This window comes from Zonotrichia albicollis, chromosome 9, assembly GCF_047830755.1.
Source record: "Zonotrichia albicollis isolate bZonAlb1 chromosome 9, bZonAlb1.hap1, whole genome shotgun sequence".
Taxonomy (NCBI): Eukaryota; Metazoa; Chordata; class Aves; order Passeriformes; family Passerellidae; genus Zonotrichia; species Zonotrichia albicollis.
Window position 1 is genome coordinate 22434809 of NC_133827.1, and position 20790 is coordinate 22455598.

General features: G+C 50.9%; 1 protein-coding gene across 1 annotated transcript in view; it reads right to left on the reverse strand.

Moving 5' to 3' along the window:
* The window catches only part of EPHB1 (EPH receptor B1), an 80511-nt gene that overhangs the window by 24435 nt on the left and 35286 nt on the right, over window positions 1-20790 (reverse strand). The window contains exons 4-6 of the mRNA XM_005489551.4: window positions 7697-7852; window positions 3264-3599; window positions 440-621 (exon numbers count right to left, since the gene is read on the reverse strand). Coding sequence (XP_005489608.1) covers window positions 440-621; window positions 3264-3599; window positions 7697-7852 — 674 coding nt within the window. The remainder of the gene's footprint in view (window positions 1-439; window positions 622-3263; window positions 3600-7696; window positions 7853-20790) is intronic.

The following is a 20790-nucleotide window of genomic DNA, read 5'->3' on the forward strand; positions in this document are numbered from 1 at the left end:
TGACCCGGGGCAGGGACAACCTCCATAACCTTCCCTGGTCCTCTCCAACCCCCTCCCCTCCTCCTGATGCCATCCCCATGATTCAGGGTCATCCTAGCAAACACCAGAGCCAAGGCAGCCATGGGCACTGATGTGCTGGACAAATGCTGCCATGGGAAAGGAATGGCTCAGGTCGGACAGGGCTCTGAGCAACCCAACCTAGAGAGAGGTGTCCTATGGCAGGGGGGTGGAACTAGCTGAGCTTTAAGGTCCTTTCCAACTCAAGCTGCTCTGTGATTTAGCATTTGCAGTCACAACTCACTCCCACCTTCTGCAGGCAGCTCGGGCGACCTGGTGCCTGTCCTGCCTGCCCATTCCCAGCAGAGCCTGTCTCAGAGCCCAGTGCTGCTGCCCCTGCCCCATGCCCCAGCCCAGCCCCCAGCAGGGCTCCCCAGCTCACCGGGGCCGGCCTGGAGCCCACGGTGCTGCCCACGTCGGGCGTGCAGATGCGGCTCAGCTTCTCGTAGTAGCGGATCTCATAGTCCAGGATGATCCCGTTGGGCTGCTCAGGCTGGGGCCATGACAGAGTGATGCTCCTCATGGTGGCACTCACCTGGTGCATGATGGGCACGGTGGAGGGGGCTGCCAAGGAAGAGGAGAGTGGGAAAATTAATGGAGAGGGATAGGAAAAATGGCCTTAGGGGGGGGGAAATCCCCAAGGCATCCCAGATCTCCCATGCCTGTGGCTGGCTTCCCCATGGGACCAGCTCACTCATTAGCAGTGGGAAGACTGCATCTCAGCAGCTTTACAGGGAAGCAGAGCAGCAAGTCACTGAGGGAATTCTGCTATTTAAACCAACTGCTCCTTTTAATTAGGGGCTTGGAAATTCTTGGTGTTCCTTCTCCCTGGGAGTGTTTGCTCCAAGGATGTCTCCCAAGGTGGGAGAGACACAGCAAAGCTCTCCCCAGTGGGGCAAACAAAGGTTTGGTGACAAGGTCCAGCTCTGAGTGACATCTTTTGCTGTAACAGCCTCTCTGGGGAGCCAGCACTCAGCACCCAGGGAGCTGTGCCACAACTGCCACCCCACATGCTCTCAGAAATGGGGTATGGGAGCAAAAATCTGCCCACCCTGAGGACGGTGACAGGGAACCAGGGCAGGGACACCCCAGCCCAGCTTTGGCCTCAGAGAAGCTGCTGGGGCTGCTCTCAGGGTATGCTCATCCTCAGCACCCAAATTTGCTTCTCCCAGGAAAACAGCAACACTGTCCTTCCACCATTAGGGACACTGAGCCACTAAATCAGTCAGGAGACCCTTTTCCAAATGCTTTGTGCCCTCCAAGCTATACTGATAAGGGGCAGAGCCAGCCAATACAGCCCTAATCCTGCACTTAATCCGTACTTTTCCAAAAGAAAGGTATCCAAGTCTGTCCACACCCAAAGGGGCACCGGCATGTCCTGTCCACAGAGTCAGCTCCCAGTCCAGCCATCTCTGCTCTCCTCCTCCCCCTCACCATGCCTACAGTGCTGGGCAGGGAAAATGCCTCCCCTCCATGAATCCCAGGAATACCTGAACCCAGCACAACCTGCCTGGGGCACAGATCATGCCATGGAGGGAATCTGGGGCTGGCAAGAGCCTTGCTTCTCATGGTTCCAATGGATGATGTGGATAGTTCAGCACTGCCTTTGTTTACCCAGAATACTTAATAATCCTATATTATTTTTTTAATCTCTCCACATCTGCTCCAGGAATATGCTCGTGGGATGAAATTAGGCACTCTGATTGATTGCTGTTTTATTAACTCCCATTACTTTGGATGGGGCTGGGGAAATGGTTGGAAAAACCCTCTACAAAGCCAAATTGATTTTAGAGGAAGAGCACCAATGCCGTGGATATCCCTGGTGAATTTCCATCAGGTTACCCCACAGCCCAGCATTTTCATGTTTGCAATCAGCCTTTGCAGGACAAACAGGGACCACTAGGGTACAGACAGACAGATGAGGGTGACCTGGCTGTTCCCAGCTCCCCATGGTGGGAGAAGAGCTAAGAAACACCCCAAAAATCCACCCCAGGAAAAAAAAAAGCCTGGAAACAAGAGGCAGGTTTGGCTGCACGTGGTTCAACAGATAGCGATACCAGCCAGGCACAAGTGTAGATTTGTATTCCCTGGAGCCAGGAGACTGAAATATTTACACTGGTTTACACTGAAATATTTACACTGAAATATTTACACCAGGTTTCTCCATTGTGCTATCCAGAGGGAGCTGGATGGTGAAGGCTGCCTGCCCTGGCACAAAGCAGGAATTCCCATTCCCTTTTTAAACCCAGAGCACATGGGTTTCCATCCCCTGTGATCCTCAGGGCAGCCCAGGACCAGTTGCCCCCTTGCCATCTGCACACCCACTCCCCCAGCATCCCTGTTTGACCCAGAACTGCTCATTCAGCTCCTGATGCCTGACTGGGGACAGGAAAGGGAGCACGGGAGCCTGAGAAAGGAGACAAGAGGAAAATGATGGGAGAGGGATGTGCCAGAGGAGACAGAGCCTGGACTTAGCCCCAGGATGCTGCTCCCTCTGTGCTGTAACACAGTCAGACAGCGTTTCAAGGCTGGATTCACCCCATATCCCTTCTCCTGACTTGAAAAAGGGTGATGCCATTTCATCCCCAAGCAATCTAGAGGGGGATAAAAGCAGATATCAGATAACCCTCCCACCCTGCCCAAGGCACAGGCAATCCTTCCCTATCCCCATTCCTCTTCCTCCTTCTTCTCCTGGCCATTCTCCCCACTCAGGGCTGGGGTTACTGCAGCCATCACACACCCTTACACCCCCAGAGCTTTTCCTTTTGGACACAGAGCTGGCAGCCAGCACAGGGACAGCCAAACTCCCTGGTGTGACTGTGTTCAAGGGGTCTTAGGATGAGGGAAGAGATGAGGATCTGACTCTATGTTTTAGAAGGCTTGATTTATTATTTTATGACATATATTATATTAAAACTATACTAAAAGAATAGAAGAAAGGATTTCATCAGAAGGCTGGCTAAGAATAGAAAAAGAAAGAATGATAACAAAGGCTTGCAGCTCGGACAGAGCTCACTTTTACTGGCCATTAATTAGAAACAACTAACGAGGGCCAATCAAAGATCTACTTGTTGCATTCTACAGCAGCAGACAACCATTGTTTACATTTTGTTCTTGAAGCCTCTCAGCTTCTAAAAAGGAAAAGTCCTACAGAAAAGATTTTTCATAAAAGATGTCTGCGACACCCCGGCAGCAGCGGGACTCACCGGCCTGGTTGGTGGTGATGTTGACAGAGACGTGCTGCTGGGGGAAGGGGCTCTTGCTGGACACGCCATTGACAGCCTGGATCTCGAAGGTGTAGGGGGTGTGAGCCCAGAGGTTGCTGATGAAGACGCGGGTGTCGGTGAGGCCCAGCTGGCGCGGCACGAAGTCCACGTTGTCGTCGCAGCGGGAGCAGGCGCGCCGGTCCGAGCGGCACTTCTTGCACACGATGTTGTAGGTGACGTCGTCCCGGCCGCCCGTCTCCCGCGGTGGGTGCCACTCCAGGATGATGGACGTCTCGTTGACGATGGAGATGACGTTGCGGGGCCCGGATGGGACACCTGTGGGGAAGGAGAGGCACTGAGACAGGTCCTTGGCCTCCCATGGAGGTTCCAGCACAGGAAGGACACCCCAGGGCTCTGCAGGATCCACACCTCCTCCCTCAGGAGGGATTGGTGTCCACAGCTTAGCTTTGCTCAAGATCAACTTCCCACATTGGCAACGCCAACCACCTGCACTGCAAACAAGTTTCCCAGATGGAGACGACAATTCCTGTGGTATTTTCAGGGTCCCCCGTCATGGGGAGGAAAGATAAATCTGATTCCATCTTCTTAGAAGGCATATATTATATTATAAGATACTATACAATATTATACTATATTATACTATACTGTATTATATTATACTATACTATATTATATTATAGTATACTATATTACATTATAGAATGCTATACTAAAACTATACTATATTATATTATAGAATGCTATACTAAAACTACACTAAAGATCAGAGAAAGGATACTCACAAGAAGTATCCTCAAGAATAGAGAAAGGATACTTCCATAAGAAGTTAAGAAGGCTTAACAAGATACTAATGAAAAACTCGTGATTCTCTCCAGAGCCCGGACCCAGTTGATGGTGATTGGTCATTAAGTCAAAACAATTCACATGAAAACAATCAAACAACCCCCTGTTAAATGATAAACAATGTCCAAACACATTCCAAAGCAGCAAAACACAGGAGAAGCGAATCAGATAATTATTGTTTTCATTTTTCTCTGAGGCTTCTCAGCTTCCCAGGAGAAGAAATCCTGGCAAAGGAATTTTTCAGAAAATATGATGGCAACAAACTCCTGTGCCACAAACCCACTTAAGCGTCCAAAAAAACTCCATGTGGAATGCACACAGATCCATCCATGAAGTTGGATCCATTTTAATCCCACCAGGAGATGCTGAGATAACTGCAGTGCTCACATGGAGAAGCACCTCGAGCAGATTATCCCAGCAAGAGAAAAATCACTTAGCCAGCACCATGGAGAACCAGAAAAGCAGCAGGAGAAGAGAGAGTCAAAAATGGAAAGTGGTTATTAAGGGTTCAATATCTCAAGTTGGAAACCTGGGAATGTCCCAGCATGGAGGAAAGCCAGCACCACTCCATGGTTTGCAAGCAGCTCCCATGTTGGACAAGAGAAGAAAATTGCATTGATCAAAGCTGCCAGGAGCCATTGCAAATGCTCCAGAGGATGGGAATTGAATGTGGCTCCGACTGCAGGCGCTGCTGGATGGGGGCTGCAGTCCCTTCATGAGGAACCCAGGAGAGCAGCACTGAGGTACAAACACACAGCTGCACAGACCCAGGGAAGGATCTGGGGTCAGCCAGGACGGCTCCGCAGCCAAAACCACAAAACTCAGCTGCTTGGTTATATTAAATAAGGGAAGCAAGGAATTCCTGATACTGGCTGGGCTGGGGGCTGCACTTCCAAGTAAGAAAAAGGACTTTGCCATGATACAGGGAGCAATAAAAATGATGGAGAACTTGACCTGCAAGGAAGGGTTAAGAGAGAGAAGCACACTCTGTCTTGGGGAAACCCATCCCTCGGGAGCCCTCCTTGTGTGTGTGTGTGCCAGGGAACATCGTTAGAGCTGTGGATAAATCAGCCTTGTTGAGTGGCCAGAGATGGGCAGGACAGGGACAGATTCATCAGCACCATGGGGATGTGGCTGGTGGGATGGAGAGGTCATTCTGCATGGAGACACTCTGGGAGCCCCTCTAAGCCACTCCCGTGGATAACACAGATGAAAGATTTTGTTCCATCCAGAGAAATGACAGCTTTAAAAATAAATTAAGATATTAATATTGCATTCCCTTTAACCCTTTTCCTCTTTAGGAGTCAAAGGGTCTGTCATGGAACAGCCAGCAGTGCAGCATCCTCATTGGAAAAGGTTTTCCTGTACTTGAGGCACCACAGCACTGCCAGACTGCCCCATGGTGATGTCACAGAGAGTTACAGGAGGGTTGTAGGGGCCACAGCAGGGGCAGAACAGAGAAAAGGACCTTGATTCCCCAGGGGAACAAGACTGCAGGCTCACAAAGGCTCAATGGGATCAATATGAGTGATTTACCCCCAAAAATCTGCAACCTGCCTCATGAGCCTTAATCCAAGTCCTTCCTCCATACCTTAAGCTGTTAATATCTTTTCAAGAAAAAGATTTTCTTCCCCTTCCCAGCAGCAAACTGCTGCCTCCCCAGATTCCTCCCACTTTAATTGCAGCCCCTTCCCTCCTCTGCAGGGGCCCAGGGACTGCAGGGATCACCCTTGGAAGGGTTCCAGTCCAGGGCACAGCCAGCAGCTCCACAATGTTATGCACTCCTCTGACACAGAGAAACTCTGTGGGTGAACAGATGGCACCTCAGATTGGAGCACTACAAAATCAAGCACTGACGAGAAGAAATAAAAATCAGCAAAGACACTTTTTTTCCTGTATTCCTATAGTACAGCACTGTTATAAATCAGTTATGCAACGAGGCATAATAAAGATCTGTAGATTATCTGTAGTTGTGCAACCTGCTGAATACCTGTATGAGAGCTCAGCTGATCCAGCAAAACACACAAATCCTTTCCTTGTTTCCTTGATGTGTGCTCTGAGCACTTCCCAGCGTGGAGGGTCTGGAGCATCCATGTGCTCCAGCTCCGCAATAGGCTGGTTCAAGGGCCTGGAGTGTATCTGGGGGGGATTGAGGCCTGAGTTTCCAGCAGGCTGAAGAGCACAGCAGCTCCTTCCTCTCTCCTGGGCTTTTTTCCCACCAAAAAATAGGCCTGAAGACACTGCTGCCGTGCCAGGCAGCTCGGGCAGGCAGCCGAGCAGCAATGCATGGCTGAATACCAATGCTTAATGCAGCCTTCCCCCTATTAAAAAATACTCCATCTGCAAGACTATGAACAAGACAGCCAGAGCAGATAACTTTAAATCCTCATTTATCCTGGGGACTATCTCTCTGCCATCACCACCGCTGCCTGGCTGATGTATAAATCCCAGAGGCTGCCTGTGAGGTGGGATGTGGAGCCACCCCATCCCTCCGCCTTGCCCACCCAGCCGTGCTCTTCCTCCCATCCACAGCGGGACAGGGGGGAGAAAATACAACAAACTCTACGTGGATTGAGACTTGATCCCTGCTGCTGCCCCAGGAGGGAGGGGAGTGTTGGGAAGGATGAAAGTTTGACAAGAAAGTCTCGCAGATATGTATGCTTAGCAGAAAGATCTTTAAAGGTAGAGTCTGATGAAAGAATAGAGATGGAAGCAAGTTTTGATATAGAAGAAAAGAATTGCTGAGCCAGTCTTACTGGCTAACCAAGGAGGCAAAGGGTGTGTTAGTTAGAAGGGGGTTTTATGACTTAGAGCAAAGGATAAACCCATCTCAAACAAGATGTTTTTACCAAGCAGAAAGATAGCACAGGCAAACAAGTCAGCAAAGTCACAAGTAGAAAAAAGGTCTCAGAATTTTCCACTGCAAGAAAACTGAAAAACAACTTCTAGCTTAAACTGTAATGAACTAACTTTAAGTGATTGGAGAATAGTAACATGAATATGGTAATTATAGCAGTAATGACAGGCTATAGATAATAGTTAAGGTATAGATTGGTTCTACTATATTAAGATGCTCAGCAAAGTAAAGTATATAATGCATTGTAACCAAAAGAAAAGTATATAATGCAACGTAACCAAAACCAAAGGGTCTCCAGGCCTGCCTGCAGCTGGAGCTGACAGCTGTGGGCACAGGCTCTGTCCACCCTGGGCTGCTGTAACATTTTGTATACAATAAACTGCATTTTGTATACAATAAACTGCATTTTGAAGGGCTGCCTGGAGTCCCACATCTCTCATTTAGGCTCTTACAGTGGCGCCCAATGTGAGGCACCATTAGTAGGAGCCTGATTTAGGGATTTGGGACTCCAGGCCTGGCTGCAGCTGGAGCTGACAGCTGTGGGCACAGCTCTGTCACCCACGACCCTGGACTGCCGTAACCTCTTGGATGGAATAAACTGCATTTTGTATGCAACAAACTGCATTTTGTATACAACAAACTGCATTTTGGAGAGCCCCTGGAGTCCCCACGTGCCCCATTTGCGGAGCCCCTGCAGCCCGGCCATACTCACTGGTGCAGGCGGCGGCGGGCGGGTCCCAGTCTGCCCGGTAGTAGCCGTTGCGGCAGGCGCAGAGCGGCGAGGCCTCGGCGCTGGAGCGGCTGTTCGGGGGGCACGGCACGCACAGCCCCGCGCCCTGGCTGGCCTTGAACGTCCCCGCGGGGCAGGCTGCAAGAGAGAGCACAGCAGCTGGGTCTGAGCTGTTCCTGGACACAGGGGAGAGCAGGTCCTGTCCGTGGAATGGGGTGGAAGGGAAGGAGAGGAGAGGAGACACAGAAAAGCTTCACTCTTATAAACGGGGTAGCACCTTCCCGTGGATTAATGGCCAGAATTTTCCATGTTGGCTGTGGATTATTCCTGAAGCCACTAGCACCACATGGCAACAATCTTTAGCCAAGCAGAGCAAGGGGGCTGCAGTAGCTGCTTTGCTCCCTGCTGCTTGCACCCAGGCAGGGATATGGCAGGGGGCTGTGGGACCCCCACCCCCAGCAGCACCCATGGGGGCATGGACAGGCAGAGGCAGGACAGCTCCGCTTCTCCTGATCAGTCCCTTACACCATCCCCAAACAGCCTGGCTCAGGTCCCACAGCTCTTTTTCCACACAAAATTTAAATATTTAATTAAAAAGTTGGTGTCACACCCATGACAGTGTGTTATGGGTCCATCCCGTTCATCCCTCGCAGCCTGGGGCTGGAGCTTCCCAGCCTCTGAGTTCATTCAAGCAGGAAATGGCATCTAATTCATAACAGAGAAGATGTTCCAGTTACAGTGAGGGTTTAATCAGCCACAGGGGAGGTTTCATTAATCAACCATCTTGCTGCTCTGTGGAGAGAGGGCGAGGATGGAGTGACAGGGATGGGGTCCCTCATCTCCGCCCCACCCCACCCATCCTCAGCGATGGGCACTGATGAATGATGCTCATCCATCCCTGACATCCAACAAAATCTGACGGAACCAAGGGCTGCAGAAGGGAATATCTGTATTTTGGCACACGTACCCAAGGAGTCAGACTTCCATCCAGCCCAGGAGAGAGTGTTCCTGGCCTCACAGCAGGGTGGTGCCAGCCCTGTCCCTGTGATGCCGTCCCCCAGGGCACAGCTCTGCAGAGAAACACCCGACGTGTCTCATAAACACGGCGATGATTGAGATAATGGAAAGTGCCTCTTAGCCCCTGTCTGCTGCATCAGGATATGAGGCATCTCCTAGCAGCCATGAAGAGGAAATTAATAGGAGCAAGCAGGAGTAACCACTTTGATGCAATTTCCTTGGGAGATAGTGGACCATCTAATCTTTATTGGAGCCCTTTAACCTGTCATTCAAAACTCATGAAGGCCTCCTGCTCACACAGCCTTCCCAGATATTAACAGATGATAGAAAAGAATAAATCAAAACAATATTTTACAATTTTATTATTCAGAAGATTCCTCCCCCCAGCCTGAGGCGCACAACTGGCTGCAATGAACTGTCTCTTTGCAGTGGCCCTGACAGCTGGATGGGGATGTGACATTCCAGAGGAGCCAGCCACCTTCTCCCACTGCCCTTGCTCTTCTCCATGCTGAGTCCTCCACATCCCACCACAGCCACCCCATGCACGTGGCACCTTAAGGAAGCAAGCACTCAGGCCCGTAACCCACCACCTTATGCAGTGGGCAGTGAGACACACAGGGCCACCATGCAGCCCAGAGGGTCTGAGGGGACCTTCAGGATGCTCCACAGCAGAAAGCAAAGCGATTCAGACCCTTCCCCAATACACACACAGAGCCCTATTCCCATAACAGCACAAGGAGGCACAGAGTTACAGACACACAAGGCAGGGGACAAAACCACAAGTGGACACCAAGGCTTTGAGTGTATCTCCTTCCTCACCATGTCCCAGCAGCCTCATGCTCCCACAGGAAGAGGAAGCACCCATGAGACAAGCAAAGGGGGACCTGTGGGCTCTGGAGCTGGATGATGTGTCAGAGCACACCTGAAACAGGCCAAATTCTCTGGAGGAGCAGGAAGGGGAGGGCAGTGGAACCAGGGAACAGCCACCTGAGTTTTAATGGAAGAGGATGGAAGAGGGAAGGAGGATGATGAGAGGATTGCAGTGCTATGAACAAGCCTCAGTTTAAAGCTTGAGGGCATGGTGGTGGGCTGGCTGGAGAGGTTTGTTAATGTTTAATTACAATTAATCCTAGTGATGCTTTGTCAAAACACCTGAACATGGCACCCTGCACCCCAGTGTCCACAGGTTTCAGTTATCACTTCCCTTATCCACAAATTCCTGTAATCTGCAGGCACGTGGGTCTTAATTGCTATTATTACCAATTAGCTTTTCTCTCCTATAATTACACTGTGCTTGCCTAAAGCCTCCCACAGTTTCAGGGAGGTGGATGCCTTCTCCTCCCTCCCAAATACACCATGGGTGCAGCACTCCCCTCTGGCTGCTGCCCCTGTGTCCTCTCTTTCTGGGGGAGCTGAACCATGAACCCAATACCAAAAACACAGCACAAACCCCCAGGGCCCTGCAATGCCGTGGTGGGATCCATAATCCCTCACATGGCAAACTCACAGTCCAAGTGCAAGGCTCAGATGGAGCACTCGAGCCCAGGAGGGAGCAATAAATCACCCCACTAATGGCCAGTGCAACGTTGCCCTAATTTAAGGGCTGCTCCAAAAGCTTCCCAGAGCTGGCAAGGCCTGCATCCATGACAGGGTGTCACACAAGGGCAGGATGAGGCTCTGCCTCAGCTTTTCCTGTGGGAACAGGCTTTTTCTGCCAGTGGCCAGGCTGTGGCACAACCTGCATCTCTTCAGCCCAGAGGAGAATTAATTGATTGTTGATTATGGGGGCTGGATAAGATTAATGATGTGCTTAACTATCCATTTCCTCACATTTAGGCACCAGGGGTGTGTTTGTAAATGCTGAGGCACAGAACTCCTCCGTGCCGCTCAGCAGGGAGGATGCTCAGCACTTAACCCCCCCACAATCCAGAGCTGCCCACGGATCCATCATCCTGCCTGCACACCAGGAATGCTGCACATCCCAGGTGTCAGTTTGCCAGCAGGACTCCTTTTCCAGGGCTGACATGTCTGGGGGTGGCAGAGAACATCACTGAAACTCAGGCTTCTTGCAGTGAAATGTCATCAGTGGAAGTTTGGGGGGGAAATAGCTGCAGGTTGCTGTCACATCCAAGGGGTGATTGTAAGAACATGGCCACAGGGCTGGATACAACTGGGACTCCCAGCCAGAGCTGAACCTCTCCTATCCCCCCTCAAAGGCTCAGAGGAGAGATGTGTCACATCTCTCATACAAGCAAACACCCAGCGAAGGCACCACAAAGCTGTGTCCCCACTGCCACCTCCCTCTGCAGCTCCGGGAACCATAGAATGTGGGAATGACAGAACCTCAGAATGTGAGAATAACCAAATCACAGAATCTGGGAATGACAGAACCTCAGAAACTGAGAATAACAATCACAGAATCTGGGAATCACAGAACCTCAGAATCTGAGAATAACAATCACAGAACCACAGAATCTGAGAATAACAATCACAGAACTTGAAAATGACAGAACCTCAGAATCTGAGACTAACAGAACCACAGACTCTAGGAATCACAGAACTGCAGAATCTGAGGATAACAGAATCAGGGAATCAGAGACTTATGGAATCACAGAGCTGGGGAATCTAAGAATGCCAAAACCACAGAATCACAGAACCACAAATATGCCGAGTTGGAAGGGATCCCCAAGGATGATCAATCCAGCTCCTGGCGCTGCACAGCCACCAGAACAATCCCACCCTGGGCATCCCTGACAGCATTGTCCAAACTCTCCTGGAGCTCTGGCAGCCTTGGGGCTGTGCCCATTCCCTGGGGAGCCTGGGCAGTGCCCAGCAGCAGGATGGATTATGGAAGCACTCATGCCACACAGCAGCACTCTGAGGGCTTTCCACTGCTCACACTCTCCTGTATCCTGCATCATTGTATTCCAGGTGCCAGGAGTCCTAAAAAGAGCCAGAGATAAGCAGGATCTCTGGCTCATCCATCCCTGCTCCTGCCCGAGGCAAGCCACCATCACAGCCTCTGTGGAAAGGGTGCAAATGTGGGGATATTCCAGCATGGGGGTATCCAAGCGTTTCACTCTCAAACCAAATCCTCTCAGTTAGCACCTGGAACTTGCACTTTTTAATTACTCTCTCAGGGAAGCTTAAGTCAAAAGAGGAAAAAAAAGAAGAAAGGAAGCAAGAAAGGAGACATTGCCTCTACATTAACTTGCTCTGAAGTTCCCTGGGGAGGCAGAGTGGCATTTCTCCTTCTCAGATTTTAAAATAGGAGCTTCTCCAAGGAATTACAGATTCAGCAGTGATTCAGAGCCCTGACCTGCCCCAACCCTCAAACCAAGTCAGCAGTGCCTCATCCATCCCATGCCCCTCTGTCCCTGCTGTGGCAGAACCAACCCCATTTTCCAGGTATCCCAAAATCCACATTTGTTTTGGGTTCCCTTTTGGGTCCAGGGCAATCCCAGTGTCTTTCAGCACACCTCTGGCACTCTGGCACAGCAGGTGATGAAAAGCTGTGTTAGAAGCAGCAGCGCTGCACGAGATGATGCCCTCAAGCAAGCCAGAGGTGTGGAGAGCACTGTCAGGTGCACAGGCACTAAAGAGCCTGGGTGATCCAGCCTTGCTCCAAAAAGACCTGTGGAAGCACCAGCAGCACCCCTGGGAGATGGGCAGCAGGGTTTGAGGACAGCACAGGCCAGGAAAAAGGGAGAAACTGTGGCTCATTGCATTTGCAGCCTGCCAGAAAGAGATTCAAGGCCCCACTTTCTGCAAACAATAATTTATCTTTAAGAAAAAATAGTGGCATCTCAACCCAACACCTTGTGCACAAGGCTCATAATATTTCGATGAAATTCCCAAAAAAAGGGAGGAGATGCTTGCTAGAAACCCCTTGTGCATTTTGTAGACACCATCGATACAGAATCTATCTTTAAATGCATTAAAAAATAAAATAAGGAAAAACAAAAATCAATTTTTTAGCCTTCAAACAGGTTAGCCCCAGAGAAGGGTGCTTTAAAATGCTCTCCTTGCCACCCTGCTGTCACCCTGAGTGACCGAGGTGGCAGCTAGGACACCCTCCCAGCTGAGAGACACCATCCAGGCAAATAAACACCCACAGGAAATTGTGTGCTGCAGCAAAGTGTCACTGAGAGGGTGCTGCGACTGCAGGGCAGGCACCTGGCACAGCCTCCCAGGGCTCCTGCTTGCCCCCAGGGCAGTGCCAGGGGCTCTGCTGACACCCTGTTCCCTGGGGGGGGCACACAGACCCCAGGCTGCCACCCAGTCCTGCATTTGGGCTTCAGTGCTTTGATATGAGGCTGACACAGGCAGCAGGTTGGGGGGAAAAGCAGCAGAACTGGGCAGGTTGTCAGCCACAGGCAGGGGCTGTCAGCTCCCACCTTCAAAGGGTGACAAGGGCGCTGCTCTCCCCCCCTGCTTTCATCTTCCTCCACACATCTCTGGTGCCAGAGGTTTGATTGCATCCCTGCATGGAGCCCTCCTGTCATCCCTTCCCTCCTGCCTCTCTGCTGGGGAGGGGGCTGCCAGGTTGTTTTGTGAGGATTCTGCCCCCATCCCTGCTTTTTAATGATCTGATTGCCTTTTCTATTAAACCAAGTGTTTCTCCAGGAACCTCTCAGCCTGGCACGGGGAGCCCAGCAGGCAGCCAGCAGTGCCAGGGGTGCTCTGCCATGCCACCCTCCACCAGGCACCCACAAATTCATCCTGAGAGCTTTCCATACTGCAAACAATGCCAAGCCAGGAGAACTGGGAGGGCACCTATGCCAAGAAAAGAGACTCAGCCCCTAAACACCCCATCAGCCACCAAACCCCAGCATCCAGCCTCAGTGTAGGGAGCAGAGTGTGACCCAGGTGGAGGAACAGGGAAGTCCAAGCATTCCAGCCCTGAAGTATCCTGCTGCTCCCAAGGAGGGAGCTCAGCACAGGACACCAAGCCATGCCAGAAACCACAGCACATGGGGACAGGATGTCACTGTCATACTTTCTGAAAAATCCCTTCACCAGGATTTCTTCTCCTGGGAAGCTGAGAAGCCTCAGAGAAAAATTAAAATATAATTATCTGATTTGCTTCTCCTGTGTTTTGCTGCTCTGGAATGTGGTTGGAGATTGTTTATTCAATATGTGAATTGTTTTAACTTAATGACCAATCTTGGTCCAGCCCTTGGTGTCAGGACTCTGGAAGGAGTCACAGGTTTTTCATTAGTATCTTGTTAAGCCTTCTGTGACTATCCTTTCTCTACTCTTTAGTATAGTTTTAGTATAGCATTCTTTAATATAATATAATGCAATCCCATAAAATAATAAATTAGCCTTCTAAGAACATGGAGTCAGATTCATCATTTCCTTCCTGCCACAGGGGACCCCAAAAAAATACCACAGACAGGACAGCCCAGCAGAGCCTTGTCCCAAAACCTCATTTTGGTGCAAACTTCACCATTTTGTAGCCGAACACACCAAATTTTGGATCCCCCAGAGATGCTCCTGCCTTGGGGGCCATCTGAATCACAAACAGCACCTGCCCCATTGTGTTCCCTTCTTTCAGCACTGTCTAGGCAGGAACTCATGAGATAAACTCATGAGATAAACATGAGCTTCCCAGCACCGGGGCTGGCATCCTGCAGGCACGGGCTCCATCTCTCCCTGCTCCACATGATGCAGCTGCTTAATTAAACCAGCCCTCCACCTCGGGAGGAATAGGCTTAGATCCGCCTTGGGACACATGTAAATTAAAGTCAGAGCCAGCCTGCCATGGTTTATTCATGGAGGGAAGAAAAATTCAATGTGGTTTTACCTTTCTCAGGGCTTTTTTTCTCTGCTTTTCTTCTCACAGATGGAAATGAATTGGAGCAGGGCAGGATTTCAAAGGTGCTTGCAGGGTAGGGAGCTGTGCAAGGCATATTAGAGACAACAGGAGTGGATGCATCCCTGTTCACCTCTCCCAAAAATCCACCCCTCTCCCCAGAGGAGCAAATACCTGGCTGATAGAGCAAGGTGCTCACAGACTGAAATGCTCACCAGAGTGAGCCCCACGTGCTTTGCTGGAAGCAAAACACAGTCCACGCTCTCCCAGAAGCAGTTTTCCCCCAGAAAGGCTTACTTGGAAAAATTAGGGGTCTCTGGAAGCAAGGGAGCTCCAACACCAAGTGCTCAGGTGACACCATGGCCCTAAAGAAGGAGCTGAAGCCTGGAGCAGGGCAGGGAAGCAGCTGGCGCAGGCTCCCGCATGCCTGGCTGCTCACTGCCTGCAGCAGCCCAACAGGTTCATGCTCACCCATTTAATCACCACTCTGGGCTCCACTCTCTCTGTTTTTCACGGCTGGGAGGATTGTGAAGGTCCGAAGGGAAAATCTGTCCCAGATGGATGGGAAGAGAAGAGCAGGCACACCCTGGGCAGACGGTGCCCCAGGGCTGCCAGCTTGCCACGGAGCAGGGAACTCACTCTGCTCTCCAGAACAGCCAGAGGGGGAAAAACCCCAACACTTGTCATGGCCACTTCTCCAAATCACTGTTCTCCCACTCAGGTTTTGCTCTGTTTTAGTTTCCACTTGGCTCCAGGCTCACTGCCCAGTCCCATGCCACAGTTCCCTGACCACAGCTCCACTTCCTTGCCATGAACCAGCCACTCTGAGTGATCAAAGTGAATAAATTAATCCAACTCCAGGCAATTCACACACATACACAGGGAGGGTCACGGCAGAGAGAGCAGCAGACACGTGGCCATGGCAGTACCAGGCACAGGCAGCTCCTCACCATCCTCACTGCCCCAGCTCATTAGTCTAAGTCAACAAATGAAAGGGGATGAAGCTGTCATCGAGGATTTGATGCTATTTAACCTCCTCATATTCTTCTTTAAAAACAGATTTAGCAGCTGCAGCCTGACACAGGCTCTTCCCTCTGCCATCCCTGCAAGCAGGAGCTTCCAGTGCCTAAAGGGGCTCCAAGGGCCTGGAGTGACAGGACAAAGGAGAAAGACTTCATATGGACAGAGGGCAAAGTTACATTGGATATTGGAAAGAAATTCTTGGGTGGGGAGGCTCTGGCACAGGGTGCCCAGAGAAGCTGTGGCTGCCCCTGGATCCCTGGAAGTGCCCAAGGCCAGTGCCCCACCACCATCTGTCATCCACAATGAACCTCACAACGAGTTTGGAGGAAAAATATGGGGGACTGAGATTCAGGTAGGACTTCTGTCCCAAAATCACAACCCCAGAGATGCTCTACACCCACTCCAGGCATCAGGCTCCATGGAGAAATATTTATGAACCACATCAATGTGAAACTCCAGAGTTGCCAGAGAGAGACTGGAAGAGCCAATACTTCCATGTGCCACCTTAGCCAGGACATCGTGTTAACCCCTCAATGCCTGCATGAGCCATTGAGCCACCTCATCAACAGGGAAGTGAAAGGGCACAAAAATTCCTGGAGATCACCAGGAGAAGCTCTTCCCCAGGTACAGAGCTGCTGTGGTTAGAAGCCCCCTGAAAAAAGATGCATCTTTCCTTTGCAAGTGGGGATTTTGGAAACCACCAATGTCACTCCATAATTCCAGCCCCTCTTCTGACTGGGAAATTGGGGTGGCATTGCCACTGAGCCCCCCAAAGCACAGTCCCCTCCTGGCTGGGAAGCAAACATCTCCCATCCCCAACAGAAACCAATTAAGCACCTCTTCCTCCTTCTCCAGCTCATGCCACGCAGTGTCCCCTCAATCTAGAGAGCATCAAGTGCTCATTAATTACATCTGAAGTGGTTCCTCGTTAGTGCTGACACCGTGAAGGAAGAGTCACCTCAGGATGGGGCTGGAGAGTTTCAGCCACAGGTCCAGGCTGGCACAGGCAGGGACATGGGGACACACAGCTTCCCTGTGTCCCTGCCACAGCACTGCAGGACATCCTGCCGGGTCACACTGGGGTGGGCAGATGGCCCAGCATGGAGCAGGACATTGCCACTGCCATCCTGCTGGAGCTGAGCCCTGGGGACTCTGGTTTGGCTGACTGCTCAAGGATTACATCCAGGAATAGATCTGCCACGGGAGAACATCCCAACCAAGGCACATTCCTCATCCATCCCAAGAGTGCCACGCAAGGAATTAATTAGAAAAACAATTAAGAGAGCTTCCCAATGAATATTTATAGCAGAGCAAGCCATAATTACTATTCCTGGGAGGAAAGGCGCCCTCCCACCCAGCTGCAGAGAGGACACACAGCACCAACAAGGGTGGCACCTTTGAAAAGCCCTTCCAGCCAAATCATTCCATGCTTCCCACACTGGGTCACCCCTATGGCACAGTGGGGAGAGCTCCTGGGCAGGAAAGGACCTCCTGCAAGCAGTGTGAACACCCTGGCACTGCCCATTTTGGTGCCATCACTGGGGACAGGACAGATGTTCAGAGCTGCAGGGTGGAAGAACACTCACTGACCCCACCTCTGAGTCCAGACAGCTTCTCCCTGCCTAAATTTCCAGCTGTGTCCATGCTGGTGATAAGGAGTGGTCCAAGCAGGCACAAAGGAGTGGTCTCCTCCATCCTCAACATCTGCTGCACATAAGTCAAAGGCACCTGAGATTGCAGGGATTTACTGTACATAGGCAGCTCTGGAAGATTTTCTTAGCTGTGAAACATAATTTGCACCTTGGGCTCTCTAAGAATAAGTTGTCTTCAATAATAACACACGATTAAGAGCTCAGGAGCAGATCCTATGTGAAGCAGGAGATCTGTGCTAATCCCAGGTCTCTCCTGTCACTCCCCTGCAGCACTGCCACTCTTGCTTGCCTGGTGTGCTGAAACAGAAGCCCACGGCAAAAACAGGAGATTTGGGTTTAGCCAGAGAATGACCAGAGAGAAGCTTTCGGCCATACCCAGAACCATTTCAAATTCCTGGTTTTTATCAGTGCAAGAACCATAAATATCAAAGTAATCCCTGCTTGTGAGGAGGGTGACCAGGTCCCTCTGCACTATGGACAGAACAAATGCCAGTGAGCACCAACCCTTACCAAAGCTAGGGCCAGGGCCAGGGCAGATCTGTTGAGCCTGGATATGTACTATAATAAAGTACAAAATAAAAAATAAAAGCGTAAGTCAATATCATATCTCTCCTCAAGGGCAATTTCCTCTCTGGGCTGCAGACCCAAGAGAGAAATTCAACTCATAATTCCCCCTGTATATCATTTTCCAGGATGCCCCTGCTTTTACAGACAAGTTTTAGGCAGCAAAGCCCAGAGACCAGAGCTGAGGCTGGAGCTCTCCACCTTCAGCTTGGCACACAGCTCTGTACCCCACAACTCTCCCCCAGCACAGCAAGGAGATGGCACAACACAGAGTATCACCATAACATTGCAGAAGGCTTCAACCCATACAGAGTAACACCACACCACTTCAGAAGGCTGCAAGAGTCTGCTCCTCTTGTTCTTTAGCCCAGCCTTTTATCCCCTCCTGTTGATGCCCTGCCCCTGTGTGCCCTCTGTTCCCTTTGGTGGTTGGTCAGTGCCCCTGGGCACTCCCTGGCTCATTGCTGTCAGTGCTGCTCACCTGCTGCTCACAGCTGTGCCCATTGAGGCTCAGCCCCATCCCAATCACCACAAACTCTGTGCCTACAGCCCCTGCCAGAGCATCATCCCAGAGAGGCCCCAGGGAGGGAAGGGATCAGACATGACAAGGACGGTGTTATCCCAGGAATTGCTCCCTGCTCACAGGGGACGTGGTGCTGGGAGCCCAGCCATGCCCAGGCAGGATGCAGCCACACTGAGAGCACCAAGGTGACCAGCTCCTACCCCAGCTCACAGCTCTCCTGCCTCCAATCCATTTCATACAACAAACATGACACAAGCAGATCATTCCTGCGCTGAACACAAAAACAAAACAATGAAGCTCCCTCCATGCCATTAATGAAATTTTCATGGCTGCTGCTGGAACCTAGGGTGGGGAAACAGCAATTCCCCCCTGGGCTGGGTGCAGAACTGAATTTGGTTTATCCACAGCTCTGGTTTGATGCTCCCACACGAAGGCAGGGCGGCTCCTTGGCTCTGAGTGCAGCTCTGGCTGAAGATGGATAGGTTTTCCCATGGCTCCTCCAAGGAAGGGCCTGTTGGAGAGCACGAGCCACGCTGTGATTTAATCTCCCCGCTCCCCTCTGCACACATCCCCTGCCATCTGAGGCACCAGGCGTGACAAATGGCCCCTTGTGCCACACTCAGGGCTGACACCACGGCACCGCTCCATTTGTCACCATCCGAGCGCGCGGCGGGGCTCGAGAGGGGAGCAAATTAAACCCTCCCATTCTGCACTGATTACTTCTACCTCATCCTAGAGGGCCCCATCCTTCCTCAGCAGGGTCCCAGCTGGCACATCCAGCCCACACAAACTTCCTTAGACAGCCAGGGGAAAGCAGGGCAGCTCCTTCCACTGGGCCATGGAGTTTTCACCACTCTGGGTCTCTCACTTACTAAAACATCATCAGTGAAGGGCTGTTTCTCCAAGCAGGAGTTGCAGGAGACCCACAAAGTCCAACTGCAGCCCAAATGAGCCCAACTACAGTCCCACTGCTGCCCAACTCAGCTTCCAAATGATGCCTTGCACAGGGGAGTGGTGATGAGTTATCTCATGGCCTGAGGGGGGAAAATCCATTTTATTATTATTATTATTACAGAATCATGGAAACATTAGGCTGGAAAAGCCTTCCAAGGTCACTGACTCCAAACATTAACCCAGCACTGCCAAGGCCACCACTAAAGCATGTACCCATGTGCCACATCCACACAGCTTTCAAACTTCCAGGGATAGTTATTCCATCACTTCCCTGAGCAGCCTGTTTCAGGGGTTGGCAGCCCTTTTGGTGAAGAAATTTTCCTAATTTAGAATCTAAACCTCTTAAGCCATTCTCCCTTGTCCTATCCCTGCTCCCTGGGAGCAGAGCCTGAACCCCCCCAGCTGTCCCCTCCTGTCAGGAGTTGTGCAGAGCCACAAGGTCCCTCCTGAACCTCCTTTGTTCCAGGCTGAGCCCCTTCCCAGCTCCCTCAGCCTGTCCTGGTGCTCCATTCCCTTCCCCAGCCAGGGTAAAAATTCCTTTTTTCATGTTTGAAATTATTACTGTTACCCTGCTGGGAGAGACACTGGCCCCCTGGGCTGTAGGGTGCAGCACAGCCCCAAACACGGGCAAGATCCCCACCCCTTGGCAAGCAACCCACAGCAAGAAGAGCCATTCCCAAAGGAGCTCTCTCGTGACTGAAAAAAAAAAAAAACAACCAACAACCCAACAAAAAAAAAAAAAACCAAAAAGGAAAAAGTTATAGAAAGGCTTTAAAAGTGCCTGGCTGAGTCACAGGGTTTGCCAGGTGCTGGCTATTTGCAAACAAGGGTGAAACAATGCGGGTGCCGGACATGGGCCGGATCCGGCGCTTCCTTGCGGCTCTCCCATTGTCCAGGAGAACAATCCCTGCTCCTGCTGGACAGCAAAGGCAGCAGGGTGAGAGCCAGGGCTCCTGGGCTGGCTCACTGGCTGGGGAAGGCTGGCCAAGATGGGTGGGTCTCACAGCCCACTGCTGCAGGGATGTTAATGGAGCACACATGGAGCTCTGCACCCCAAAATTCCCAAAAACTTAATTTCCCCAGGGTCTACAGCTACTACAGGAAGTTTCCTGACTGGATCATTAACAGAACAAGGGTTTGGAAGCAGTTTTATGCCTCCATTTGCAAATAGTCATAAGGAAAGACCCTTGGGTGAGTGGGAAAATCAAAGGAGGATTTTTCTTCCCATTTTAAGGCTGGAATCAATGTTATTAACATTCAGAATTCTCATGGTAGGGAAGAAAAATACATAAATGGCCCATGGAACAATTTAAGGAGGAAAAAATTGATAAACTGGAAAACAAAGCCATACATGGAAGCTAATCCCTAATCCCTCTGAGGTCACTGCTGTGATGGTCCAGGTTGGGAATCCCAACCCTGCAATGCTCACTTGGCCCCCACTCACACCTCTATTTTCTGTGTTTCTCCCTTTTTCCTCCTTCAGACGGGTCTGGACCACAGGGATGGGGACAGGGACAGGGAGGGG